At 52.5% G+C, this 26,552-nt stretch overlaps 9 protein-coding genes across 9 annotated transcripts; 4 read left to right on the top strand and 5 right to left on the bottom strand.

The window, feature by feature from the left end:
• Positions 1-64: 64 nt before the first annotated feature.
• On the top strand, positions 65-1,048 carry BJX68DRAFT_267510 (uncharacterized protein; the record flags this gene model as incomplete). The annotated part of the gene is made up of 2 exons (XM_071045834.1): positions 65-196; positions 338-1,048. The coding sequence occupies 2 exons, from the start codon at positions 65-67 to the stop codon at positions 1,046-1,048; spliced, it is 843 nt and encodes a 280-aa protein (XP_070898332.1).
• Positions 985-2,469, bottom strand: BJX68DRAFT_100745 (putative 3-oxo-5-alpha-steroid 4-dehydrogenase). Its single transcript, XM_071035730.1, has 3 exons — positions 2,180-2,469; positions 1,586-2,066; positions 985-1,510 (listed from the first exon to the last, which is right to left on the bottom strand). The coding sequence occupies exons 1-3, from the start codon at positions 2,276-2,278 to the stop codon at positions 1,110-1,112; spliced, it is 981 nt and encodes a 326-aa protein (XP_070898331.1). The 5' UTR covers positions 2,279-2,469; the 3' UTR covers positions 985-1,109.
• Positions 2,470-4,279: 1,810 nt separating this feature from the next.
• BJX68DRAFT_267508 (putative histone deacetylase complex subunit (Hos4)) lies at positions 4,280-9,152 on the top strand (the record flags this gene model as incomplete). The annotated part of the gene is made up of 4 exons (XM_071045833.1): positions 4,280-7,780; positions 7,835-8,056; positions 8,622-8,949; positions 9,028-9,152. 4 exons carry the CDS (start codon positions 4,280-4,282, stop codon positions 9,150-9,152), a joined length of 4,176 nt encoding a protein of 1,391 aa, XP_070898330.1.
• Positions 9,153-9,372: 220 nt separating this feature from the next.
• BJX68DRAFT_100705 (GID4/VID24 family protein) lies at positions 9,373-11,923 on the bottom strand. The gene is made up of 3 exons (XM_071035729.1): positions 11,492-11,923; positions 9,841-11,380; positions 9,373-9,784 (listed from the first exon to the last, which is right to left on the bottom strand). The coding sequence occupies exons 1-3, from the start codon at positions 11,513-11,515 to the stop codon at positions 9,594-9,596; spliced, it is 1,755 nt and encodes a 584-aa protein (XP_070898329.1). The 5' UTR covers positions 11,516-11,923; the 3' UTR covers positions 9,373-9,593.
• Position 11,924: 1 nt separating this feature from the next.
• On the top strand, positions 11,925-13,659 carry BJX68DRAFT_100687 (enolase C-terminal domain-like protein). Its single transcript, XM_071035728.1, has 2 exons — positions 11,925-12,508; positions 12,563-13,659. The coding sequence occupies exons 1-2, from the start codon at positions 12,333-12,335 to the stop codon at positions 13,536-13,538; spliced, it is 1,152 nt and encodes a 383-aa protein (XP_070898328.1). The 5' UTR covers positions 11,925-12,332; the 3' UTR covers positions 13,539-13,659.
• Positions 13,656-15,223, bottom strand: BJX68DRAFT_238383 (uridine-cytidine N-ribohydrolase). The gene is made up of 5 exons (XM_071040344.1): positions 15,100-15,223; positions 15,029-15,036; positions 14,740-14,944; positions 14,362-14,678; positions 13,656-14,299 (listed from the first exon to the last, which is right to left on the bottom strand). The coding sequence occupies exons 1-5, from the start codon at positions 15,149-15,151 to the stop codon at positions 13,754-13,756; spliced, it is 1,128 nt and encodes a 375-aa protein (XP_070898327.1). The 5' UTR covers positions 15,152-15,223; the 3' UTR covers positions 13,656-13,753.
• Positions 15,224-15,378: 155 nt separating this feature from the next.
• BJX68DRAFT_238381 (PXA domain-containing protein) lies at positions 15,379-19,805 on the top strand. The gene is made up of 3 exons (XM_071040343.1): positions 15,379-15,979; positions 16,042-16,852; positions 18,440-19,805. Exons 1-3 carry the CDS (start codon positions 15,463-15,465, stop codon positions 19,140-19,142), a joined length of 2,031 nt encoding a protein of 676 aa, XP_070898326.1. The 5' UTR covers positions 15,379-15,462; the 3' UTR covers positions 19,143-19,805.
• A 2,393-nt stretch (positions 19,806-22,198) lies between these two features.
• On the bottom strand, positions 22,199-23,075 carry BJX68DRAFT_100374 (uncharacterized protein). The gene is made up of 2 exons (XM_071035725.1): positions 22,446-23,075; positions 22,199-22,283 (listed from the first exon to the last, which is right to left on the bottom strand). Exons 1-2 carry the CDS (start codon positions 22,876-22,878, stop codon positions 22,243-22,245), a joined length of 474 nt encoding a protein of 157 aa, XP_070898325.1. The 5' UTR covers positions 22,879-23,075; the 3' UTR covers positions 22,199-22,242.
• Positions 23,076-23,877: 802 nt separating this feature from the next.
• Positions 23,878-24,601, bottom strand: BJX68DRAFT_100505 (uncharacterized protein). Its single transcript, XM_071035727.1, has 2 exons — positions 24,263-24,601; positions 23,878-24,199 (listed from the first exon to the last, which is right to left on the bottom strand). The coding sequence occupies exons 1-2, from the start codon at positions 24,382-24,384 to the stop codon at positions 23,968-23,970; spliced, it is 354 nt and encodes a 117-aa protein (XP_070898324.1). The 5' UTR covers positions 24,385-24,601; the 3' UTR covers positions 23,878-23,967.
• Between the last annotated feature and the right edge of the window lie 1,951 nt (positions 24,602-26,552).

The following is a 26,552-nucleotide window of genomic DNA, read 5'->3' as shown; positions in this document are numbered from 1 at the left end:
ATTCATTATTTCCTCGCTCCGTCGTTGCTATATCGGTATTCGGCGTCGTCGATATCGAACAATAATGAGCGAGCGGGATCCCAGCAGCTGGAACTTGGAGGACGCCCGCATCACCCAACTGCCCGGCGACGGGGAGGATGCCTTTTACATTGCAGATTTCATCACTCAGGATGAGGAGGAGAGGCTCCTGCAGAAGGTCCGTCGCTATCCACTTTCCCTGCTCCTCCAAATCCTTGAAAGTACATAGGACCGTACCTCAGGTACCTGGTACTTACTGTTGTTGAAAGTCCCTACCCCAAATATGTATGTATAGATACTAAAGATAAACTCCTCCAAGATAACAACCGCGCCCCTCCCCACATGGAAACACCTCTCGCACCGGCGCCTGCAAACCTATCCCTCGCCTTTGACAAACAACAACACCCTCTTGGCCTCCCCACTCCCATCCTGGCTCGTATCCCCGATCATAACCCCCCACTTCGACCGCCTCGCGCTCTTCGCCGGATCCCCGCACCACGCCCCCAATCACGTCCTCGTCAACGAATACACCCCGGGCCAGGGCATCATGCCGCATGAGGACGGCGCCGCATACTACCCGCTTGTTGCGACGGTGAGTCTGGGTGGGGATATTGTCTTGGATTTGTATGAGAAGTATAAGAGGGATGATGATGAGAAGAATGGGCACGAGGATACCGGTAATAATGACGATGGTGATGATAGCTCCTCGGACAAGCCTATAACGAAGGAGGAGCTTGTTGCAAAGGAGGGGGGTGGTGGTCGGCAGCCGAAATACCGGATCTTGCAGGAAAGGCGCAGTTTGCTGGTGACTAGAAACAGCATCTACAGGGATTATCTGCATGGGATCGCCGAGCGGTACAGAGATGAGGGTCTGGGTCCAGATTCTATATGTAACTGGGACTTATTGGGCCATCCGGAGCGGTTCCGTGACGGAGCGAATGTGAGGGAGACGCGGATTAGCTTGACGTATCGTGATGTGCTCAAGGTTGCCAAACTGGGGAATACGATGAAGTTCTTGAATAAGAGGTAGTAGTATAGCCTTGATGGCTGGCAGGTAGTAGTTTGAAAGTGTGAAGTGGTATTTTCTTCTTCTAATATATGATAGGAATCATATTCCACTTCCCTCGGACAGCCTCCTCGCCGAACTTCTGTCTGTACCATTGTCTCGTCGTCGAGGCTGTGATGCCTAGATTAACTACGACGAATGCGAGGGCGGAGAGCACGGTTTTGTTGACGATCTCCCCCTTGGGGGCAGCCAATAGCGCGATGGACAGATAAATCATGCATTCGGCTGTGTAATGCGGGCAGACGAATTTGCTAAACATAGGATGGGTGGGCAATGTGTACTTTTTCAGCGAGTAAAGATAGTGGTGGCAGTCGTGTTGAATGCCCGATGCGAGGATAAAGATCGGGAGGCATAAGAGCGTGCGTCCGGAAAACCGGGTAGCCAAGCTAAAGTCGTCTAGGCTCAGCTCGTGCGAAAGCACCGTTCCTGCAACCCGGATTAGCTGAATTATCCCTTGTTATGCGGTGACACCTCTTGACGCTCTGGCGAGACGCGACGGACCTGCTCCCTCAATCCAGATTGCAACCGGGACTGCCAGGTAAAATGCAATGCCCGCGAGCCAATGAACAAACCACATCTCCGACGGAGAAGGCTTGGAGAAGCTAAGACACTCGTGTAGTCGCCTTAGCCCCTGGATCAACATCAAGCCCCAGCATAGCATAACCTGGTTAATCGAGATTGCTTGATGCAAGTGTTCCGGGCCGACTCGAGTCGCAATGGCCTGGAACGCGGCGCCGTGAAAGAGCAGCTGCAGCGCCCAGAAGATCGAGGACAGCACAGAAACTACGTAGAACTGCGTAAAGTAGCTGTGAGGGACTCTCAGTGTGGCAACGTAATCGAGGGTGCGTGTTACTGGCGACGCGCTCAAGGGCGAGGCTGGTGACGCGGATGTCTCTGTCTCGACTGCAGCTATCGAGGTCGCACGAGCGCCGTAGGGGATGAAGCGCGACCGAAGTGAATCTGGTAGACTAACGGAGAGGATCTGGGGGATTTAGTTCTTGTCCATTCTAGAAGGAAACCGTCGAAAATGCTGATGCAGCAAGGCTCGTTCACTGATGTCGACCTGCATCTCACTATCGACGATTTGTTTCATACCGTGCAAGCTGCAAAAACAAAGAAGGTTCGTAGGGCGTCAACCGCGTCCATGTTGGCCATGGAAAGCGCGGAATCGACCGCATGAGCGACGAAGTCCATTTGGAATACTCCACACTTCTTGATTGGAACGGATGACTGAGACGCTGTCTCCCGCTTCTGTTAAGTATGAGTGATCATGCGTGGCGGCGGAGGGAGAAAAGGAAAGACGGATGGCGTCTCAAGTTCTGGTCTCAGATTTGATTTGATTACGATACGCCGACAGGCCAATGATTAGCACTCGGCTGGGCTCATTAACCCAGCCGAAGCGGAGCAGCACCCTCGAATCGCCTTGAGCTGCTGCGAGTCTGTGAGGAGAAACATTTGAGGGTGAACCATGTCAGAACTCATATCACGGGATGAATAACTGCAGGGAGAGCTTGGAGAGGCCGGAAGAATAATTGTCGTCGCCGGCTGTCGTCCGCTGTGAGACTGCAAAGCCGAGATCACGGGATCTTTAGCAAAGGCAATTTCCCCTCTTTTGCCTTCCACCATTTGTTGTCCCGTGACTCCAAGGAAGTGCAGACGCAACCTTGGCCTCTGCGCAAGAAAAGGGGGGCGAGTTCGAGGGGTGGGGCGATAAGCTGAAGTTGCCTCTGGCGTTTACTGGCTGAGTAGAAGCAGATCACTGCAGACCTAGTGAGAATGCGGACTTTGCTAGGCTGCAACCAGCAAAGCCCATGCTGATGCACCAACTCATTGGCCACTCCCGCCAAAACAAATGGATGCCTTGGCTGATAGCCTTTTGGTCGCTGGCGGCCTTCCAGGGAATCCCCCTGGAGCGCACAGCTGGTGACTGGCGGTCCACGGCGAAAAAAGAAATGGACAGGGAGGATCGGCCTGTGGTGTCTCGATCCATGATTCATCCGCCACCTTCAGGTTTCAACCCGGTGTCCCCGCTCGCTTTGGGCCTTCGCGCATCGCAGAATCATCATTTCTGAGGGCAGCCCTTGTCAAAAGGCGACCTCCGTACTCAAAAGTCCTCCAGACTGGGAAATACACGGGTGCGGCGGAGATTGCAGGCATCATGTCGACTTTCGTGCGCAGTGGCCAAAGCCTCACGCGAGTTAACTATTCTGGTACCGTAGCCTTGGGAGGGCTTTCGTCTTCGACGAGGTTGACACGAGATCAAACATTGTTATTATTGCTTGAGCTCTCCCTGGTAGCATCATGAATTCATGATTAGTGCGCAAGCCCAGGATTCCTCATCTGTGACTGAGGTCTGACGGAATCGTCAATTGGAGCGTGCCGTCAACTCGCCATAGTCGCTTCGACTAGCGAGAAGCGATCGCTTGCTCTGGAGGGATAGCCAAAGTGCATAACATCAGCTTCTGAAGAGCTCTTGATCTGATGTTGCGCAGTGCCATTCGCTGTCCCTGCTTCAACAGGAAACGTGGACGCCTCCGTCATGGCAATCGCTCACAATAATCATTACGCCGGGCTGCTTTAGACCCAGCCTGCCTGAGGCCACTCTAGTTCCCACCACTGCCACCAGTGACCACACCAGGCCAGTCGCAGTCCAGTCCCAGTCTTAGTGCCGTGACCTTCGACCGTTTGGGTCGACTCCTCTCTCTCGCTCTCTCTTCTCTTCATCCATTCCTTCCCTCTTCCTTTCCTTCTCCCAATTTACTGTTCCTCTCCCACCCCTCAACCACGATTCCTCCACCACCTTCTCGACCTTTGAAACCCCTTCAACCTCGACTTCTATCCCGTCCTTTCCCCCACGACTATCCATCCGATCATCGAGTTCGTCGAGCCGTGCTACTCTTGTAGCGTTGACTGGCCCTCACCTCGAATTCGCCAGCCTTGCCCTTCTCGCGACCTTCCTGTACTGGGCGGGACCTGAGCCTACCGGGCTCTCGATATTGCTGATCCTTTCAACCTGTTACACTAGCCACCATTCAATCAACACTTCCCGCTGTTCATTCCTCGCTGTCTCTGTCTAGCGTGGTCGAGCACCAGCTTCCGCGCGCAGCAGCTGGTGTCTTGGAACCCCAAGCCAACCTGCCCGCTACGGCCTCCAAAAATGTCGAGAAGAACCCCAATAAGTTTAGTGTTACCGCTATGAGTGATGTCGACACTGTCCCCTCGCTGCCGGCTACCCTGGACTCCAAACAGAACGGCTTCGCTGTCAAGGTGAACCACCCGCCTACCTTGGGACCGCCCTCTCCAAGGAGAACGTTCCTTCAGTCTGTTCCTCGGACCGATGATGTACCATCCAAGGAGGCAGATGCCGCTGCTGGAGACAGTGATGGACCCCCAAGCCCCAAGGCTGATTCGGAGGCGGAAACCATAATCCAGTCGGGTCGCGAGTCCCTGTCGCCGGAGAAGAGACGCAAATTTATCAAGCATGAACCGAAACGACGAGATGATGACGAGAATGACCGCGTGAGCGACAAGTTGGCCGCAATAAACGATGCGCAAGTGAGGAAGAACAACTCGTTGGGTGATAAGCATTATGATAGGAGCGACCGTGAAACGCGACATCCGAGCCCTCGTTGGAGGGATGCTTCGCCGTCCATAGTGAAGGTAGAGAAGCTTGATGATTCTCGATCCATCTCGAGCAGGTCAGACAGTGTCACGGCACCCAGCAGGACGTCAAGAAAGCGCAGTTTTAGCGAAAGTATCAATGGTGAGTCGGACGGTGGTCGGCCTCGACATCGCAAGGTATCGCCACCTCTTCGCAGCCGCGAGGATTTCGACCTCAGCAATAGGACTTCCCTTCCTCGACCCGCTTCCACTGATCGATCCGTTTCCCCAGTGCGCCAAACTCACAAGCGAACAGCTTCTGGCCCTCAGCTCTCCGGGAGCAGTCTCCCAAGGAAGAGAAAAGCTCCTACGCCTCTGATCACTGGTTTCCAAAGGCAAAGCTCCGAGGATCGCCAGTCGGTATCATCAAATAATGGATCTCCGTTACCAAGTGCTCATATACACAAGCTTGCTTCGGCCGATGGGGCTTCAGCTTCTCCTGCTCGCCCAATCAATTACAAGAAACTGCGCGATCAAAATGGCAGAACCCGGCTGGCACGTGCCTGCGCCGCCCAGGAACTTGAAGCAGTGATTGCAAGGCACGAGGAGCGTCCGGAAGATCTGAATGTTGCTGATAATGCGGGAAATACGCCTTTGCAGATTGCATCTTTGGAGGGTTGCGCCCCCATTGTCAAATACCTGATTGCGGCGGGGTGTGAGATTGAAACCTGCAACATTGACAAGGACACCCCATTGATTGACGCGGCAGAAAACGGTCACTTAGATGTTGTCAAAATCCTCCTCGAAGCTGGCGCCAACCCCCGTGTGGTTAATTCACAAGGCAATGAGCCAAGCGATCTAGTCCCTGACGACTGTGACGAGATTCGACAAGCTTTGGAAGAGGCAAAGGCTAAACCACGTCCCAATCGACGATCTGAGGAAACAACTGCACCATCAGGACGCGAGTCATCCTCACGGCGGATCTCTGGCGCTAGTCCGCGAGAGTCTCCTCCAGTGAGTGGAGCACGGAGCCCTCCCTTGTTCGGAACGACGGCCAGCAAACGAAAGAGCGTAAGGAGCGAAGCCACGAGAAATGATCTGTTGTGGACCAAGGCTACTCCTGAGAATCTCCAAGCCTTTGCCGCGAAAGGGGACATTGTCGGCGTCGCAAACATTCTCAACGTCGGCCAGAAGGCTGATACTGAGTCAATGATTGCTGCTGCCAAAGGCGGGCACGATGAGGTTTTGTCTCTTCTGCTTGGTATGGGAGATGCGGATCCTGATCCAGCTCCTGTTCCGTCGCAGAAGCCCGGTCACAACACTCCGATGCTAGCCGCTATTGGTCGTGGAAATCTAGCTGTGATCAAGCTCTTTTTGGATCAGCCTGGCTTCAACCCGGCCCGTCGACATTATGATGGCCTGACTTACTTTGAAATCTCTCGGAAGCGGCGAGCAGATAATTGGGAAGAAGAATACGATATTCTCAAGGACGCTTATGACAAATACGTTAGGACCAAGAAACAACGCAAACCTGACCTCTCCTCGCCGCGTCGGCAGCGGGAAAAAGAGAGAGAGGGCAAACGCTCTGCACGCAAAGACTCACCATCACCTGTCCCTCGATCGAGAAAGGTTGCTTGCAGCCCTGGCCCTCGCGATTTTTCTAAGGATTCCGCCATGCCAAAAGACAAGAAAGGAATTGCCCACCCTAGAGATAAGTCTGCCTCTGGAGTCGCACGATCAAAGTCCTCGCTTCACGACCTTGATACCAAGGAACCGCCAAAGCAGAAGCCCGTGTTGGGCGAAGATGTGATCAAAAGGAGGCGTTTAATCCCAGGACGACCACCCAACGATCGAGATCGGAAGGTGCCGAGCTTGCCTTCATCTGACTCGCTTTCAGGACGAGAAGACAGTGTAAAATCTCGCGTTGACCGGTCATCCGAACCAGCGTCTAGAGCCTCGATCCTAAAACGCGGACGTAGCAGTGCTAGTCCCGAACGACCTCGCTCTCGCGGGCCCGAGGCCGAGCGTCATCGTGATCTTCAGAAGAAGAAGAGGAGAGTTTTGTCTGAGGAAGGGGCGCCAAATGTCACCAATGGAGGACTGAAGAAGCCTCACCCACCTGCAAATGATGCTGTCAAGTCACCCAACCATGAAAAGAATGGCATCGTATCCAATGACTCCAGAAGAGAAGTTTCGCAGAACTCCCGTGCCGGGCCAAAATCCGTGAAGGAAGAACAAGGGAAGCAAGAGCCGCAAGATCTCGCTGATATTCCTATGGTGGATGCAAAGGCGGTGGAGACGGACAAAGAATCCGGTCAGGCAACGAAGCTTAAATCATCGCTTGACCACTCCGAACCTGACACGCAGAATGTTGAACCACGCAACGCCACCCATGAGTCTTCCGAACACAAACTGGCCGAGAAAATGGAGCAAGAACGACTAGCCGAGGAAGCACGCGTAGCTGCTGAAGCAGAAAAGGTTCGAGCTGAGAAAGAAGAGGAGGAAGAGCGGGCAGCTCAAGCAGCACGCGCGGCGCAGGAGAAGGCGGCAGAAGAGGAACGCAAGCGAAAGGAGACCGAGCTACGACGAATCAAGCAAGCAGAGGACGAGCGCCAGAAGCGACTGGACCAAGAAAGACAGCGACTTGCCAAGCTACGTCGGGAACAAGAAGAGCATGAACAACGGCGTCGAGACGCGCTCCCTAGCCGGCTGTGCATCGCAGCTAACCTCGTTGGAGCCAACGATACCCAAGCACGGAATCACTCTTGGCTGAGGAAGTTCATGCCGGTTGTTACAGCCGAAACCAAGCAGCTCGATCCTAGTTGCAGCGCAGAGATCGCTGGCGAGAGATGGGTTCCGAATTATCTTGTTGCGCCATTACTTGCCACCAACGACTTGCAGTTGTCCCAATACGCTGCTTGGGAAAAACGCGACGCCACTCCCCAGCAGCGAGTGAATCTCTGGCGCGTTACACGGCGAATGCTGGTCCAGGCAGATGACACTGAGTTCTTGACAGCGTCATTCGGGCAGATCATGCAGAAGGATAGCGAAACCCGGAGCAAATACTTCGACATGGAGCATGTCTTTTGGGTTAAGGTACGTTATATTCGCTCGGAAACCCTTTGGGATGTATGCTAATATTTCTCACAGCTATCGGACTTCATGGACCTGGTTCCTCATATCCCGCACTTGCACGGGCTAGACATTCGGTTCCTGAAGATGCACATCGACCAAGAAACGTCTCCAAATCCTCCTTTTCCGCTGCCGCAAACGAATGGCCACATCAATGGACCTTCGCATGCCGGCACTCCCGGGCCTTTGCACGAGCAAGGCCTGACTAACGGCTACGGGCACAGCCTGCCAAGTACATACGTCTGATTGTTTTCCGTCAGTCCACGCCTCTGTACAGGTGGACGATTTTCCTTGCATGTATGACTATGATACCTCTGTTGTGACGTGATACACGATGTCAGTGTTGGATAGATGTTGCAGCTCTGGGCTGCCTGGCGTTTCCGTTGAATACCATTATCAACAATGCAATAATGCAATACTGCGAATGCATACCAGATTAATAAACCCCCTGTACTCCGTACTCGTCACAGCAAAAGTAAGAGCACAAGAATGCTTATAGTCACGTGAGCTGTTATCGAGGTGGTATCTTCACGTGATAATTACTAAGATTTGTAGGGCACACGGATTTAGCGAGGAGCCGGAGAAATTAGCATCAGTCCCACAGTCGAGAGAATCACCACCACATACCACCACTCTTTGAGGAAACCCGACATTCAAACAACAAATCAACAAAACATCAAAATGGTGCGTATAGCTCCAGAAAGCCCAGCGTCTTCCCCGTGCAATTGACGCTTCTTACTCGCCGCATCCTCCGCCAATGCGAACAAGTGTTTCAGCAAGCTAACCATGAATCGCAATTCTATAGTCGGACGGAGAAGAGACCGCTTCCAACCCCCCCGTTGCCGCTGCCGATGAGGTCGAGGTTTCTGCTGACGCCGGTGCCGGCGGCCAGATGTCCGTCCTCGACGCTCTGAAGGGTGTTCTCCGCATCGCCCTCATCCACGACGGTCTTGCCCGTGGTCTCCGTGAGGCCGCCAAGGCCCTCGACCGTCGCCAGGCTCACATGTGTGTCCTCAACGAGGGCTGCGAGGAGGAGGCTTACAAGAAGCTTGTTGTCGCCCTCTGCTCCGAGCACAAGATCCCCCTCATCAAGGTTCCCGATGGAAAGCTTCTTGGCGAGTGGGTTGGTCTCTGTACGTTTTCTCCTCCATTATCAAGTTATAAATCTTTAGGGAAATATTTGTGGGCTAACGTGGTTTTCTCTGGAACAGGCCAGCTCGACCGCGAGGGTAACGCCCGCAAGGTCGTCAACTGCTCTTGCGTCGTCGTCAAGGACTGGGGTGAGGAGTCCCAGGAGCGCTCCGTTCTGCTCAACTACTTCCAGACCGAGCAGTAGACTCCCCTTGGATTTGATTTGATGGATCGGGGTTGATTCGACAAGGATAAGGGGAACGGACCGTAAGGGTTCTGGGAAGGAGAACGAGGATTGCGATCATGTTAATTTTCGAGTACCTACCTACTACCGATCTGTCTGTCGTCGAAACATATATCTATCCACAAAACAAAATACAAGCAAGGATTCGATGAATGATGCAATGTACGAAGTACTGTCTTTCGGGAGGCTATGTAATGGGTATGCCTAATACTTGAGGTAATAACAAGTAGAGAACTAGAAGAAGCTACTTATGTGAGACTCATTGTCCAAACTGCCAGTTCAATATGAGCAGAAAAGCCATTGTAATTTAACACCAGCCATGCGAGATTGTATCAGGATATTGACGTTGACTTGGACAAACCAAACGCCTCGTGACTGCAACATTGGCACCTAGAACAATGGCTACCGGAAGCTGTACGAAGGTCGAACCATTTTTTTCGTCTCTGGTTTCAAGGACAACTGCTGGTAAGGTGAGCTGCCGGGATCGTAGTATAGCCCTTCAATATGGCCACTCTCGCGATGTAGAGAGATGTAGTAAAAGCCGGATATCGTAAGTCCTTGCCGTGCATCTGTGGGCGTGATGAAACATCGTTCTGCGATTGATTAGCATGAATTTCATGAGTCTGATAAAAGGCACAGTGAGACGCACCCTTCCATCTCATCAGAATCCACCCCTTGCACAGCTGTTCAGTGATCCACTTCCTACTCACAAGATTCCGAGTCATCTCTTCATCGGTGAGGTTCTTGAATGGCTGTAGCTCCCGCCAATACGTGCTGTCGATCTCCGCATCCGCTTTGAAGTTCTTGGTTTCCAAGGTATGGGTGTTGAAGTCGATAATCTCTCCCTCTAGGAATGTCACAATATGTGCATCATGAGACGGCGACGTCTTATCCGGGATATTGTATGCTTCCATAGTTCCTGATAGCGTCATGTCCTGAGTGTTGATGTTGTGAATTGTGACTTTGACAGGCCAATTCTCGTCCTTTCCGCCTACAATATTGTATACATGGCTGGCAAAGTATCGTCTCCCGTTGGCTGTTTGCACACTGATGCGACTCTGGTCACTACCATCGATAATTATCGGATCATTGGACGAAGAGGTCAGGCCTTGCTGAGGTAAAACGATGCTGGCACCGCTCGCAGCTCTCTGAAAGCCAGAAAATGTCATGCCTGGACGAAGCCATGAACATTCTGGCGGCGGAGATATTGAGGCTGTGTCTAGAATGAAGTCATCCTCATCCCAGGTGAGGAAATCTAGCTGAACGAATCCCCCCGCCGCCGCAGAGGTCAAACTTTCCTCGAAAGAATTGGAGTAGCGTAATCGGTCGAGATACCGAATGGTTTCTTTTAATCGTGGACTGGGTGGATTTTCCAAGTGCATCTGCCGATGAGCGCTGACTCGGGCACGAACATCGCTGTGTGTTAGAACACGCTGTGACTCGCTACGACCCCCAGGAAGAAACCGATATGCCCGAGGCGAGGATACCGCGGTCGGCCGCTCATGGCTCTGATCTGTACTCTGGTTGGCTCTTTCGCGGTCAAGAAGATAATCGTGAAGTGTTCTGTTTCGCGAGAATCTGGATTGCCGCGGTATTGACTGTAGGAGGGCCTCAGCTGTGGAGCCTGAAGTATCGTTCTGTCGGCGGCTGCTTTCCGTGGAATCGTCCGGCATGGCTTGATTTCTGGAGGTATTCTCGCGACGTGCACCTATCCTGGCAGGACCCCGTCCTGAAAGTCGACCAAGCCATGATGAGAGTGCATTGATGGGTGGATATGCCATATCATCATCATCTTCGTCGTCGGAGGCCGGAGCCCAGCCATAGAGGGTACGAGGATTCGAGACTCGGGCTTCATAGTTCGGTAAATTACTATTATTGATGGTGCTATGACTCTCTTCACTAGAGCGGTCGCGCTGGCGCAGGATGGGTATGCGACGATTGATCTCAACCGACATGCGCATGCTAGCGTCATCCAGGTCCATGGGGTCGATGTCGAATTCAGACCGCAACTCGGAGAGTATGTGTTGTCGGCGGCGGCGCTGGCGACTGAGTACGGACGAGGAGGAGTCGGGCGGCGAGCGCACACGAGACCGCAAGAAACTCACGTTATCATCATGGGCATCATCGGACACGACTGCGGGGAGAGACTGGAGGGAAGAAGCGGCCAAGGGCGATCGGGAGGGGGCATCCTGCAGACAAACACAAGTAAGTATTGGACCATGACGCAGATGGAGGCCGTTTGATGTAGATGCATTTTCTTCCGCGGTAAAGCGGGACGGAGGACAAATCGAAATACGTACAGAAGGCGAATTGACTGGGGGCATGATATTTGGAGGGGATTTCTGTGATCAGGCTTGTCGCAAGAAGACGGCGCAGAGAGGATGCGCCCGTGGAGAGACAACATGCAGTGGTGATTCAAAGGAAAGACAAAATAAGGTGAATGCAAAGGAATGAAGTAACACAACAAGATGATCAGATGATGGCAGATGAGGAACAAGGGTGAATAATCAAGCAGAGCGAAAGTGAGGCGAGAGGAGAGGAAGAGAGGTTATTCAAACTGCAAACCGGCCGAGTGTCAGTCCCTATCTGAGTCCTTCTCGCAACTTCTGATCCTCTCAGCCGAAACTTCCCCAAATTGTATCCAATATGCGCTGGTTTCCGCTTCTTTGTATGCGTCAAATTGCATGAACATGCATCCTTTCCATCAAACCGGCCTTCATTCCCATCTTCTTCGCCATCGTTACCATATCCATCAGCATCGCACTCAAACTATTCCTTAGGGTATCGAGTTTCAGTTGTTTTCCCCCAGCATCAGAGGCGGAACATGTATCCTGATTCTCGATCACTCAACCGCTGGTCCGACGTAAGTTGATCCTTCCGACGCCTTCGTCAATCCAAGCCCGAGACAACTTCCAGAACGACCTCGAGCGTTGCGCTTATCCCAAAAAGACATAAGGTCTCTTCGGTTATCACCCTTGCTGCATCTTCTGTTTCATGGATCAGTCGTCGGTAGTTCGGGCTGACTTGGCGGAGCAACTCCGACTGTTCTACGGCTATGAATCAATACAAATGGGAACTCTTTGACCTACCTTTCATCTTCAGACATTTCTTTCTTTTCTCGTGACCCCCTGATATGCAAGAATGGCTAAGATCAAGACTATTGAATACTTTCGGGTGCTACCCCGGTGGCTGTTCGTCAAGATCGTCGACGACGACGGCAACTATGGCTGGGGAGAAAGTACACTAGAAGGACACACCGAGGCCGTCGAGGGCACTCTCAATGCCCTCATTAAGCGGTTCCAAGGATATGAGGCAGAGTATGTTCTAGGACATTCACTATTTCTGTATATTCCTGCGCTAATTCCTCCAAGTGATATTGAACACATATGGCAGATGTCCTGGCGCTTGGGCTTCTACCGTGGAGGTCCCGTTTTTATGTCCGCCATATCCGGCATTGATATCGCCCTCTGGGATCTAAAGGGCCGCAAGCTCGGCGTCCCTATCCACCAGCTTATCGGCGGCAAGGTTCGGAATAAGCTTTCCGTCTATGCTTGGATTGGCGGCGACCGTCCTTCTGATGTAGAAGCCGCGGGGAAAGCCCGTCTCGCACAGGGATTCAAAGCTATCAAAATGAACGCAACGGAAGATGTCAACTGGCTAGATTCCCCCAGTGCGCTCGACTCCAGCGTCGAACGACTAAAAGCCGTAAAGGCACTAGGCCTAGATGCTGCCCTGGACTTCCACGGCCGCCTGCACAAGCCTATGGCGAAACAGCTCGCCAAAGCACTAGAACCATACCGTCCACTCTTCTTGGAAGAGCCTCTCCTCTCCGAACACCCCGAGGGCATAAAACAGCTATCAGACCAAGTCTCCTGCCCCATCGCCCTAGGCGAACGCCTTTATAGCCGATGGGACGTCAAGCGATTCCTCGAAGACGCGAGCGTCGACGTCCTTCAACCTGATATCAGCCACTGTGGAGGCATCTCTGAGTTGCGGCGCATTGCTTCTATGGCGGAGACGTACGACGTTGCGATAGCGCCGCATTGTCCGCTAGGTCCTATTGCACTGGCGGCTTGTATGCAGGTTGATCTCGCGACGCCGAACTTCGTGATCCAGGAGATGAGCTTGGGGATGCATTACAATACTGAAGCGGGCGAGTATGATATCACGAGCTATGTTAAGGATGCGAGTGTCTTTGCTGTGAAAGACGGACATGTTGATGCGCTCACGGCGCCTGGGTTGGGCATTGAGGTTGATGAGGACGTTGTTCGGCGTGTTGCTGAGACCACTGAGCCATGGCTGCCTAAGGAGTTTTTTGGTCCGGATGGAGGCCTCCGGGAGTGGTGATTAATAGGTCATGTTGCAGTCGTTCTATATGATGATTTGATGATTCCGGTAGATTTGGCGTAATGCGCTGCACAATTTGGGCGAACAGTATAGAAAGCAGACCTACATTAAAGCGTATAGAAGTTGATAATTCCTCTATTCGGTCGTTGCATCTGGCGCTATATACACTCTTGACATCTCTATGTACTCAAAATATCCAAAGCACTCACCGCATTTCAAGCTGCTGCCCGCGCAGCGTTACACTCATCTGCTCGTCTAATGCAATCCAATATCAAACCCCAGAACGCCTCGAGATCGACAGCGCGGGGAATAGTCACCCCAGTGGGATTGCTTGCAACAACCGAGCGACCCAGTGGTCCGACAAGGGCAATATCCGACCCATGCAGACCGTCAGTGATGACGTTAACGGAGAACCGTTCTCCGTTGCGGTCGTCGAATTTGAGAGCTTTGGCGGGGTTTCTATTAGTGAAGTCGGGGTTGAGCGTGGAGAGAATCACAGCCACGGCGAGAGGGTCATGGAGTGGAGGGCCTGTCGTCAGGCCAAATTCGGTTTCGTAGGTTGAGGCAAAGAAGAGTAATAGTTCATAGAGCATCTGGCGGAGTGTAGTGGTGGGTGTAGATGGGTCGCCGTCACCGTGTAGGATGCGGGTTTGTACGTCCCTCGAGGCGAGCACTTGGTGCGTTAGATCTAGTGTGATGAGGAATGTCTTTGGGGCAAGGACGGGGTTGCTGAAGATAGATTGAGAAGATTCAGGATCGCACTGTATGGTGTTTCATGATTAGGAAGAAGCCATCGCCGGCTGTTCTTAGGCAGGACACATACGTAGATGTTGAACTCTGCCAGGGGAGTCACATTGCCAATCCTGTTCTCGTGCCCGTCCAGCCTACTGATGGGAGCCTCGGAAAACCCCTCGCCAACGCCGCCTCCCATGATGCTCAACCCTTTGATATGCGTCGCGACTTCGGGGAAGGTCGCGAATAACAAGGCAACATTGGTCAACGTGCCCGTAGCTATGACCCAGGGGGTACCTTTGGGCTGCGCCATCAGCGCATCACGCATGGCGAGGATTGGATTCTTGTCCGTAATCGGTGCTCTTGAGGCCTTGGGTAGAAGCTCAGTGCCGTCGATCCCCGAGTCGCCTGAACCCGTCCATACGATGGTTAACCTGCAGAACGAAAGACGTGATTGCGGGGTACTGACCATGGATATTTGGGGCATGCACTGCGGGCCGGCAAAATGGCTTCGTAGTTCCCGGATAGACAGGAACTTCGGGCCTACCAATTGCCTCAAGGACCCTCGTGGCATTGATGGTAGTGTTCTCCAATGAAGCATTTCCATGGATCGTGGTGATACCAAGGAGATCCAGGGATGGATGGTGAGCAGCAATTAGAATTGCAAAAGCGTCCTATGTATTTGTAGATAGGGCCTTGGTAAGTTTTTAATGGATCATCAAGCCGCAAAATATGAACAGCTTGTATATATCACTTACATCGTGGCCTAGGAGCAAATGTCAGCATTGATAAGGAATAGGGTGTGTGATAATGGGGTAGGGGTGCAGACCAGGATCGCAGTCCAACCAGAGAGGGATCGGCTGATCTGATGTCGAGCTCATAATTCCTTCTAAGGCGGGAATGTTGCCTCTAAGCCGCCGTTATACTGAAGTGCTGGTATGTATGAAGGCTGCAGACAACAAGCAAGGAGGCGGGGGGTGGGGACGCGATAAGCCTCCAAGTCGTTATCGCGAGCCGCAACCCTATGCCCTACCTTCCAGATTAGGAAAAGCAACTGCAGTGACGTCTCATCCTCGCGCGTCCGTCGCGGAAGTTGATGAGTTGCTTGGACAATTCTCCGATACTGCCCCAGATCACCGATTTCTGCTGGTTTTCAATTGATTTACTCCGTCTACCTGTTTTCTGCGATGAAATGACCACCGACCCTGTTTCTTCGGGCCTCCACCCCATTTCCAATCTCAAAGCGGGCCCGACGACCTCCAGTTCCAGGTCAACAGCTATCCCAGCGTCTTCAACCCCCCCGCCGCCCTCACAATACTCCCAGCGTCCACAGGTGGCGAAGAACATTAGCCGGGATGAACTGAGCAACTCAACAAGCGACAAGGCTACAGCCGCTCTGATAAGACGCGTGCTTTGTCCTCAGTCGGGAAGCTATGGCGGAGCCGCATCTTCTGCTCCTGAGGAGCTACTTCCCCCGCTTACGAGCTCGAATGATGTGGACCGCCAGCTCTACGCCCTTATCGCCATTATCATCAAGGAGTTTGTCTTGTCTTGGTATTCCAAAATTACAGCAGACCAGTCTTTTATCAACGAGGTGCTCCAGGTAATTGCACACTGCACCCGAGCTCTTGAGCAGAGGTTGCGAGAGGTAGATGTTGCCCAGCTGGTTCTGGACGAGCTACCCGCATTGTTGGAGGCCCATATCGTTTGTAAGTGCACTGATATCCGATATGCGTGGGGCAATCATTGACCCTGACCTTTTTGTACATAGCATACCGACTAGCCAAAGAGCAGTCTTACTTGTCCGGCCTGTCGCCTTCTTCTCGTGAGATATATCATGCTCTGAACCCACATCCAGGTCTGTCGCCAGTGCCAGATACTTCGGATCCTCCTTCTATCTCTACGCAGCGAGAAAACGAAGCGGCATATCGACGGCTCTTGGCGAATGGGGTTCTGGCTGTTCTTCTTCCGACTGAAGATCTCGAGAATGCATGCCTGCGGACTCTCATGAACGACATCTTCAGCGATCTCATCCTAGGGAACGAAGTGAGTGGGAGGGTGTGCGAAGGCTGGTTCTTGTGGGAGAGTACAGCGAAGCTGCTTGACTTGCTTGCAAGAAAAAGAAGCGCCGATAAAGACGTAATTGCAGAGACCGACGCATCCCGCTCAAATCAACTACAGCAGTTTGGCTTGCTTTCCTCGCCCAACAGCAGCGAAACTAGCCATTCCTCTTCCAGTGCCCAATCACAGGCCACAAGCTGGATGTGGTCTTTGCTTCAATACGCCTTCATGGCATATGTGACTCTACGTTTCATCGTAGCCGGCCTTTTTCGCGTTGCATCCACACCTCCAGTGATTTTGAGTTCGCACTTGAGCCCTGGTAGCCCCGTGGACGAGCCACTCTCCAAACGCGGCCAGCCAGGAAAGCGCCCCGTGCTTGATTATCGGTTTTATGGCATGCTGTCGCAACTGTTGGATATTCCGCGTCGGATGCCATGGCTAGGAGGACTGCTAGCCCTCTTTCAATATTTGATTCTAGCGGGTCCGGGAAGAGTAGGAAACTCGGGCGGTGTTCTCGATAGGTGAGTCGCTCTTTTTATTTGGAATTTCGAAACTTCATTTTACCGTTGCCCCTTCGAGTCCTGCGCCAAATGTCTCGGGCCAGTCCACATGGTCCGGATGTGTCTCGAAGGAATCGGAAAAACTCGAGGGCTGTCCACGGCTGTGAGCGAATTGTGGAGCAGGTCGTATATGGTTTGATCTCCGAACGATGATCTACGAATGGCGCTGGCAAGTGCTTTCTCAGACCAGCGAGTCATTGGAAGAGGGTAGAAAAGCAGCGGGACGTCAATGCAGTTGATTTACATTGCTCGCATGCTGCATCGATCACTTGATCTGCTGGTGGATGCACCGCGCATCCTTCGCAATCTGCAACAATCGACTGTCATTCGCTCGTGCCGCCAGGTATTCGGCGTTACGGACCCTGACCGCAAAATACGGTTATATAACACTACGTGTATCGTCAATACGGCCGGGGAGAGAAGGTCCCCGGCAGACCCCTGGCGACTTTTCGGGTTCATTGCTCATTTTGTGCGGGCCTTAGGACTGTTTGTCCGCGATTCCTCTGGTCGCCTCTTGTCCAGCTTGCACCCTTCAAGGGAACCAGGATTGAATATCACGCCGTTCGCCGATTGGTTGTGTCTCGCAAAGCAAAAGTCAGATTTCACACTGAGCTCTGTCCATTCAGTGCTTATGGTTGCTCAGGAATATTTTGGACAGGCCCGGCCCTTTCCGTCCCGTGCTGGATCCAGACTTCGTTGCCCATCTCCGCCTTGATTTTTCAAAGATGCTGGCAAGAATCGAAAGCAACAAAGAACCCTCTTCTCTCGCAGATCATAAGGTGGCGGGGCGCACTCAACCCCTGCTGCAAACACTGCCTGCCACTTGGAAATTCTGACATCAGTGTCTCAGAGACCCCCGGCAATCGCGTATGGGGAAAGGGCTCTTTCGTTAGTCCTGGAGACTTTCGCATAAAAGGGCCACTGGGCCAGTCCATTTTGCCTACATTTCTCCTTTTTCGGGCCAATCAGCGAAATTCCTTGTCGTTGATTTTTTTTGAATTCCACCTGCAGCCGAGGAGCGTTCCGTGGCTCCTTGCGTGTTCAGGCCCGGCGGCTGAACCTATGACAGTCCAGCAAAATATCTGGCCGCTTGGTGGCTCTCTCTGATTGACGATGTACGCGCCGACGAAAAGTCCATCTCGATCTGAGCATTGAGATTCGTCGCCAGCCCCTCCATTGCTGAGGGGGCTTTTCATTCTTCTCAGCAACTGGCCCAAGCTCCTCGATTCGGTCTGATTAGACAGATCCTGCCCATTGAATGACGGAATTCTCTCATGGCACTGCAATCTCACCACACTTTTCAAGACGGTCAGAAATGAAAAGGCGGGACAGAGCAGAATCCCTGCAACCAAGAGAACGCTTGTTAGGGCCGCCAAACCCAACTGCTTCTCCACACCTATCGCTCGCGCCCTCAACGGCACGTTTCTATCTTGTTCTCTTGGGCATTTGTAGAGCTACGGGTTTCCATGCCTTCGTTCCGGACATCACTAGGGAGCACAGCCAAGGAAGTGAAAATCGTCTTTTTACTGACCCTAGTTCTCCATCCAGGTTCCTCCACGAGAACATCCAGGAGTATGTCCTCACCCCCACTTTGTTACCCAATCTCCTACTTGCATCACGAGAGGCGCTTTTCCCGCATAATACTCGTCCGAAATCTGGAGCGAGCGACAGTCGCATTGAAGGGTTGACGTTGACCTCGACGCCGGCTCCGCCAATTTCAGAGGAGGCGCTACCCTCAATTGTCCATCATACGCAGACGACTACTGCCTCTGGCGGCAACCCAATAACGCCCGCTCTTATAGCGACAACGGCGGGATCTTCTCCCTCGTCGGCGGATCCGCAGCGGCGTCCCTCAACCGCCGAAATCGCCTCGATAAGGCGAAAGTGTGCCGTCGGCATTCTCTCCCTGATACCTCGCCCAATCGCGCGCCGGCTGCTTGGTATTTCAACCGAGACTGGCCCTGGAGAGAATCTTAATCCCGCGCAATCTCCGAGTCATTTACACGAGTCTGGGCCTGCGATGCCACAGTCGCCTTCGCCTAGCGAGTCTCGTAAGGGTGGCGTCGAAGAGATCCTCTTGCTCTCCGCGATCGAGAATGATATCCTAGATCTGTTCGCAGATGAATACTGCAATAAACATCTGATCTACTCGGTTATCGAGGCTGTGCTCGCCAAGCTGCTGCCTGAGCTGTCGGATCGTAGTATCGCGGAGCTGATGGAGGATAGGGGAGTTTTCGTCCATACTGGTTGAGTTTGCGATACTAGCATTCCTTTCACGACCTACGCCCCTAATGTTATCCCCCCTTAATGTAGTAATGGCTAATGAAGACTTGTTCACTCTTAACCGACTTGTTCATGTACGCCCGTCTGCGGCACCATGTTGCGCCTTTCGGCCTCGTCTCAACAATAAGACGCTGATCCTGTCTGTATGACCCCCTCAAGGTTTCTCCAATATGCGAACTCGATGCAGAGCACAGACTCTAGAACCAAGAAGGTTAACGAGCGGTGCGGTACAGACCGACGGCGGCGGCGGCCAGCCTGACAGACAGGCAGGTAGATGGCAGATCGCCTCTCTCCCGCGGAAACCAATGGCTCAAGTCAGCCAGTCCAGAGTCCAGACGGTCAAGGGAGGGTAATAAACCAAGATAAGATCGGATCCGCGCCGCAAACCGCGATCGTTCGTTAACTGCCAACCAACCCATCCATCCCCATCCCCCGATTATTCCCCATCGAGGGCGGCCGGCCAACCCCGGTGGGCGATCTGTGGAAACCGGATGTGGGAAGGTTAGAACAAAGAAACAAAGTTAGAGTCCGCTACCGAGGTGGGGACAGCCTGGAGACTACTCCGTTAGACTAGTCCGGAATCGAGGACCAAGAGGTCGACTCGAAGTTCGAGTTCGAGACGGGTGGATACGCAAAGGACACTCAAGCCTCGGTAGTGGCACATTGACTTGCGCTGAATCAGACGTAGCTCCAGCAACCCTTGAACCTAGGGATGGCAGGGTCGTACAAACTCATTCCCAAAGCAGTAGGCGATGGACACTGGCATGGACCGGGGGAGATCATCGGATGCAGTGAGGATGAGGAGCTGACTTCGAGCTGCCGAGCTACCTATGCATGCAGAACACCTAGTTTTTCCGCAATTGATATGCCAACTGGATGACCCCGGGAATCTAGACGTGGATTGGCTGGATTTGGGGGAAATGGTGGTGGGTTGGTGCGCGCTCCAGAGCCGAGCTACAGTGCACACTCCGTTCTAGGACCAGTCTGTATGCGGCCTCCCCGCGCGAACAGGTACATATACCTAGAGGCTGAGTACATGCAGCAACAAGCAGACTTGGGCCTGAGAGTTCATAGAGGTGGCACGGTATGTACGAGCGACGGGGTTGGTCGTACAGGTACCTAACGCGGCGGTATGCGGTACCCAATGTGTACTTCATCCCGACGCGAGTTTCTGCAGCGAGCTCAAGTACATCTGCTGTACCTGCGACCAGGATGTGAGGTATAGATACATGTCTTGTTATCTGGGTACTTATGTATGCAGGCCTTGAAAGAACAAGGTCGGATAAATCTTCTGAATCGGGTGATGGAAGGAAAGGTACGGAGCTCGGAAAATGACGCAAAAAATGCGGTGAGCATAATTAGGAAGTACGTTGGGGGAAACAGGGAAGAAAAAGAAAGAAAAAAGGACATTCCGTAGCCCGTATTTCTTCGTCCAATCGAGAAAGATGTAAAAAGGACGGTGATGCGAATATGAATATGCTGTTGTGAGGAATGATTGATGATGGAGAGGGAATGACAAGGGGGAATCATGCAATTTCGCGTGAGCGATCTGGTTTAGTGCAGGCAATAGATCGTAGGAAAACAAAACAGGAATCTCAGGGGGTGTAAGATTGAGAGGTAGGGAGAAGGTAGTGCGCGAGAGAGATGCGATAGAAGATATCATAGAAAAACGCGGCAATATACCCTCCGTGCGTCTGTTCCTCAGCAAAAGTAACCGTAGTCCTCCGTAATATCGTATAGAGTGAGGTCGCCCTCGAGTATCTTTACCATCCGATTTTGCCCAAAATCCAGCAGAATGTGCAGTATGCTTAATGAAACAGGGAATCAATAATAATCCAAACATTACAGATGCAGAAAAGCAGATAGCCAGCCAGCTCCATAGGTTGCAAGAAAGAAAGAAAGACAGAACGGGTGGCGACGGTCACTGCCTTGTGACCTGGTGTCGCAAGGACGGCGTATTAATTATCCTAGATTATGGATGCTTCGCTTCTTGGCGAGATGAGGCGCGTCTTCGTGCTCATCGATGCGAGTTAGCCCCCCGGGGAGCGTGGGAGGAGCTTGAATCTTGGCAAGCTCTAGCCTCTCCATCAGTTTGCCAATGGTCACATATTCCTGAGCGCCGAGTCCAGAAGGCTGATGTTCGAAATAGCTCATTACCAGCTCCAGGGCCTTGCGGGCTTCATCCTGAGTAGGAGATCCTGGGGAGCTGATGGGAGAAACGGTTGTGGACTTCGAGTAAAGCGGAGGATATATGGTCTTGGCCCGGATTTCAGGATTGCTCCGATTTCTCTTGATCGTACCGGAGGATGTGTCGATATTAAGCGCAATTTTCTGGTCCTGCTCTTCCTTCAGGAAAGGTTCCTCCTGCAGTGGTAGAAGCTCCTTAGAAAACGTCGATCCGGGTTGATCAGCCGTCATCGTCGTCATCGTATCGGTATTAGGAAGGGGAAATGTTTGGCTCCGAGGCCTGCTCGAGTTTCCATCGGTTGGAGATATCCGGGATTGACTGGTAGGTGTGAAAGGGCTTTCGGAGATCAAAGTAGATGTAGGTGAGAAAGAAGATGTCGTATCAAGCGAAATTGTACTCTTGGAGTGCGTATGTTGAAAGTCAATACTGAGATCCCCAGGACCCAGAGAGATACTCCCTCTGATATTCTCCTGGCTTTGCACCGGGGACAGTGGCGAAGGCGAAGCGAACCCGGTAGGCGATATGGGGGAAAGCACGGTGGGCGACTGTACAGCGGAGGCAAGAGCCGAGTTGATACTCAAACCAGTCGGACTCTCCGAATCGCTCTTGGTACCATTGAATGACCCTTTGCGTGATTTTGCGCCGAGTAAGCCGTTCTTTTGCTTGAACTTCTCCAGCCAGCTGTTGCTCAGCACCTTCTCTTTACCGTCAGAACCGCCACAGGTGCTCGCAAAGAAGAGAGCCTTCTCTCGAATGATCTCGTCGTTGATACGATTTCCGCGTCGCTGGTAGTTCCTCACCCAGTTGGCGAGGGCTTTTTCAATGTCCGGGACCCTGCCCTTGGCCCTTTTGATGGGCGATCGGCTCCCATCTTCAGGATTCAGGTACTTGTCCTTTTGCCGCAAGACTTTTGAGACGGTGCTAGAGGGGGAAGTTAGAATGCTTTGACCAGGGAGTTCAAGCAGCAATGCCCCTAGGGGAGTCGTCACTTTACCTTCGTTCTACCCCAAAGAGAGCTGCTCGTGACTCATTAGTTCTGACTGATTTGATAGGGTGGGGAGGTGTTAAGGCCAGGCGACTTACCTCCAATATCGGTCTGTTTGGCGGTCTTGTTTTCTTCATGGTAAAGACACATGCGCCGGCGGTCTTCATCGGTAAGCGTCCTGCGTGGGGTCGAGCTACTAGTGGACGACTTTCGGGGTGGCGGGACAGGAGCGATGGGAGATACAGACGGGGCAATATGTACCGGGGCTGCTGGAAGTTCTGGCGGCGGGAATGGCGGCTGAGAAGTAGTGGTGAGCATGCTGGGCCAGGCATTGGAAGGGACGGTCATTGGCAAAGGCGCATAAGGAGGTGGTATCGTGACGCCGTAGGAAGTATCTAATGGCACCACACCGTATCCAAAGCCGTGATATTCCATTGGAGGCGAGTGCTGGGAAGGGTGAAAGCCGCCCATGTCAACCCAGGGAGACTGCGCAAAGCCATTGTCTTGCGCATGGGGGGTCTCTGTATCCATGGCCGTGGGAGCTGAGCTGTTGGATACAATGCAACGTTGGAGGCGCCAAAGGGCTGGAGAAGGGGCGGGATGTCTGGCGGGGAGGAGAGCACACTAAGTATAAGGTGCAGGCCAGGCGCTGCTCAATCGAATTTGAAAGCGAAGGCGAGAGGCGTGAGGGGATGATGGGTCGCGAGGAGGAGGATAGAGGAAAAAGCAAAGAGACAAAAAGCCGGTAAGAGCAGCAGCAGTAGTCTAGAGCCAGGACAGGGAAAGACCAAGCAGATGATGCATGTTCGACATTAGACAATGAAGCGATACGCGATTACAGCAGCGAGGGGCAGCACGAGCAATCGGCGGCATGGGCAGGAGATCGGTTCCAGAGAGCTATACAGAGCTATCACCAGGCGACATGTATGCATACAAGAGAGCTGGGTGATAGGGAAGAGAGGAAGAGGAGGAGGACAGGAACTTCAACGGGGTGGATTTGGATGCGTGTAAGGCATGAGCGGAGTTTAAAAATTGGTCAGGCCAGGGCGCAGGCACAGGGACGATCACAAAAAGAAAAAGGAAAGGTATCGGCCAGAGCGGATTGCCTCGAGGGAGTAGGGACGGAGTTAGTCTGTATAGCAGCAAGAGGGCAGGTCAGGTATACTCCTCAGGACAAGGCTTTCGGTCCATCGCTGTGTGGATGGTGGAAGACGAGAGCCCGAAGTTAGTGGTACTTCCTCGTCCTACCCCGACTCTTCCTGATTACCACCGTATAATTCCTTTTATTTCCTTTTTTTCTTTTCGATTTTTATTAATTGTACGGCGACTGGGGCTGGATTCGACAGACTCGACACTTGCAAAGCAGAGAGAACAATTAAAATTACGGCCGGAGTCCAGATAGTCGAACAGGATCGAAAATCCCCGTTTCTGCGCTCTCATAGGCTCGTGCTCAAGCCTCAGCAGCAGAAATGGTGGGGGAATCTGCCGATGATTCGTCCGCTTTGAGATTGACGAACAGGGATCTCATTTTGGGCTGATATACCGTATCATAACCACTGCCCTCGTCACGCCCCGTACAGCATCGTGTCAGTGTACTGTACAGAGCGTTGAATCAGGGTTTCAAGGCCTAACGCGGGTGGGAATGGCAGCAACAGTGTGAATATGGTGATAAAACACCCCAAGGTTCATCAGAAACCGATGACGACTTCTTGACTCGACTCCTCCGCTCAAAACGTGGTGGTCGGGGTTCAGAGCCCGATTCCAGGCCAGGTGGAGCTGAACGAACAAGGGCCAAACAGAACAAAGAAAAAAAGCAGGCTCCTCGAGTCTCAAGCGCTCGCAATAATGGGGGCTGTCAACTCAAGTAAGCACTCATAATGCAATTCTCCTCCCCCTCTTCATTCTCCATTCTCACCTCCTCAACTGTATCTCAATCTGAATTTTGCTTCCTTTGCGCATTTCCCGCTTCTGGCTGCGAGCCTTACATAAGCGCTTGGTTCCTGTATGACACGATCCCTCAAGGTGTAACTCCACCATCCATGAAGATCAAGACTGAAATTGCAGGGAGGATCGACCGCGGTCGAGAAATCATGGCTGTTGACTCGCTGGCGCTGTGGATGAAGTACATACTCGACTAAGCGTCCAAGACTCATCTTGAGTTTATGACGGACGGGGAGCGGATCGTGAGAAACCGGTGAACCTAAAGGCCCGCATGACATTTATGAACGAAGACCACCGAGTCTTTCCATCTCTATGGCTTATCGACTGGTGACCTTTGAGCGCAATGCTTCCGTAAACGGCAAACCAGGACGCCTCTTTCATTACGGGCCATGATATAGATCAATCCCCAGCAGGTACCATGCACATGTGAAGCTCGGCTTGGGCATTGATAAGTAGGTAGCGCTTTTTACCCGTCAGAAACTGGTTCGTTGAGGCGCGTTGAGGAAATGACCAGCAAGGTCGATCTTTATCATGATCCCGGAAAGAACAACTCGAACGAAGGCCTTATTTCGGCTGATCATCAACAAATCGAAACTTGAGCAGGTCGGTTGTCAGATTGGGCGGATATCCACCCGAGGCGTTACTATTCCTTTCTCTGCTCGTCAGACCGAGAGGAGCGGAAAGAGCTCGCTCCCTCAGGAATCCTTCCACCAAGCTCTCAGTTTGGACTAGCTCCAGGAAACCTGATCAGTGAGTTAGCCCCGTCAAAAGAGCAAGCAAGCTTGACTGCTTCCATTGTACTCCGTACTTTGCCACGAGCGAGCCAGTTAGGAGAAGACTTACACGAATCAGAGGCCCTGGAGTGATTTCAATATCTTATTTGCAACGAAGGCTGAGCAAGGATTGGAAGAAGAGCGCAGCCTATCATGGCGTGCGCGGCCAGCATGGTTCCTTCAGAGGGTGACACTAACTGTGCCAGAGCTCAAGCCAAAAGCAAGAGCAACAAAAAAAAAAGCTAGGACCCCACGCTCCACAAGGCCCGCTGCGGTCCACACCGGGCCGCCAGTCTTTAGCTATGCAAATCTTAAGTGGGAGAAATTTGCAACTCGCCTTTCTTGCAAAGCCCTGTCTTTGTGCAGGGAACTCCGAACAATCCGGTCTCCCCGGTCTTATACCCTGAGGTTCTGACTCGGGGGCTGAATCTCATTCGTTTGCAAGATCGTACCTGACTCCGCTAGAAAAAAGCGGTCCAACCCCCATATTGGCCTGGCCCTATTTGTGCCGTCTTCTCACGTCGATGTGTAATTCAGGGAATTGATGTATCAGTGGCGTGGCCAGCCTTACTGGGGCTTGAAACCCCAGCCACTAAAGTGTTCAGCAGCTGCAACTTGTCCCGATCGGGTGACCATAAAGGTCCACTATGAAACGTGAGCAGGGCCACGCTCCAATCATTGCCTCTGCACTGCATGTTTTGGCTGACCACGAGGACTGTCAGGCTTCAGCCAAGTAAGTTACCGATGCCGATACTCGTAACACCTTGGTGAGTTGACGGTGCTAACTGTGGCTTCCGCTCTTCCTTGGGTAAAGCCCCATTTACAATCCTAGCCTCAAGGAAGGACCCTGGGTCAACCTAGGTCGTCGAATCTCCAAGATCATCAAATCTGAGCCATCGTACATACTTCATTCTGGGCAGAAATATTTTGACAGCTCATTGATGATTGTATCCTTCTCCCTCTTTCGCTTCTAGGGACATAGCCCGTGCTTTAAACAGCGAACTTTTGACCACAGTCCACATGTGCCTCTCAAAGGTGCATACCGTACATACTCCGGTGTAGGCCGGCTTGAAGCCGACAATCCCTTCCACAACAGGCAAAGTGCAAGTGAGGGTTGAGGCTTTTTCGAATCTGCATTGGATACGAGTCAGGGTCACTTGAGGCGGTGCGTATTCAAAGTTGATGGGCAGGCCCAACCAGTCGGATGCCTGGAAAGAGAAGAAAACGCACGAAAAGAGGAAAGTGAGGTGGAAACAGAGTCATTCATGATTTATCCGTGTCGGAGAATCGCAATCTGCTTGGTGAGGAGGATTCGATAGCCTTATCGGGGGATATCTCCAAGAATAGATCTGTCAGGTACCACACCATGACAGCAGGTCGCTTTGCGTCTATCAAAGGATATACCCTCCTGTTTGGGTGATAGTTTTGGTGAGCACTCATTCGACAAGGTGTTCTCCGTCGGTACCCCAGGGTCAGCATGCAGCTCCAGCC

The sequence above is a fragment of the Aspergillus pseudodeflectus genome (assembly GCF_044049435.1).
Source record: "Aspergillus pseudodeflectus strain CBS 756.74 chromosome Unknown BJX68scaffold_25, whole genome shotgun sequence".
Taxonomy (NCBI): Eukaryota; Fungi; Ascomycota; class Eurotiomycetes; order Eurotiales; family Aspergillaceae; genus Aspergillus; species Aspergillus pseudodeflectus.
Note: the sequence above shows the minus strand (reverse complement) of the source record. Positions and strands in the feature narration are given on the sequence as shown.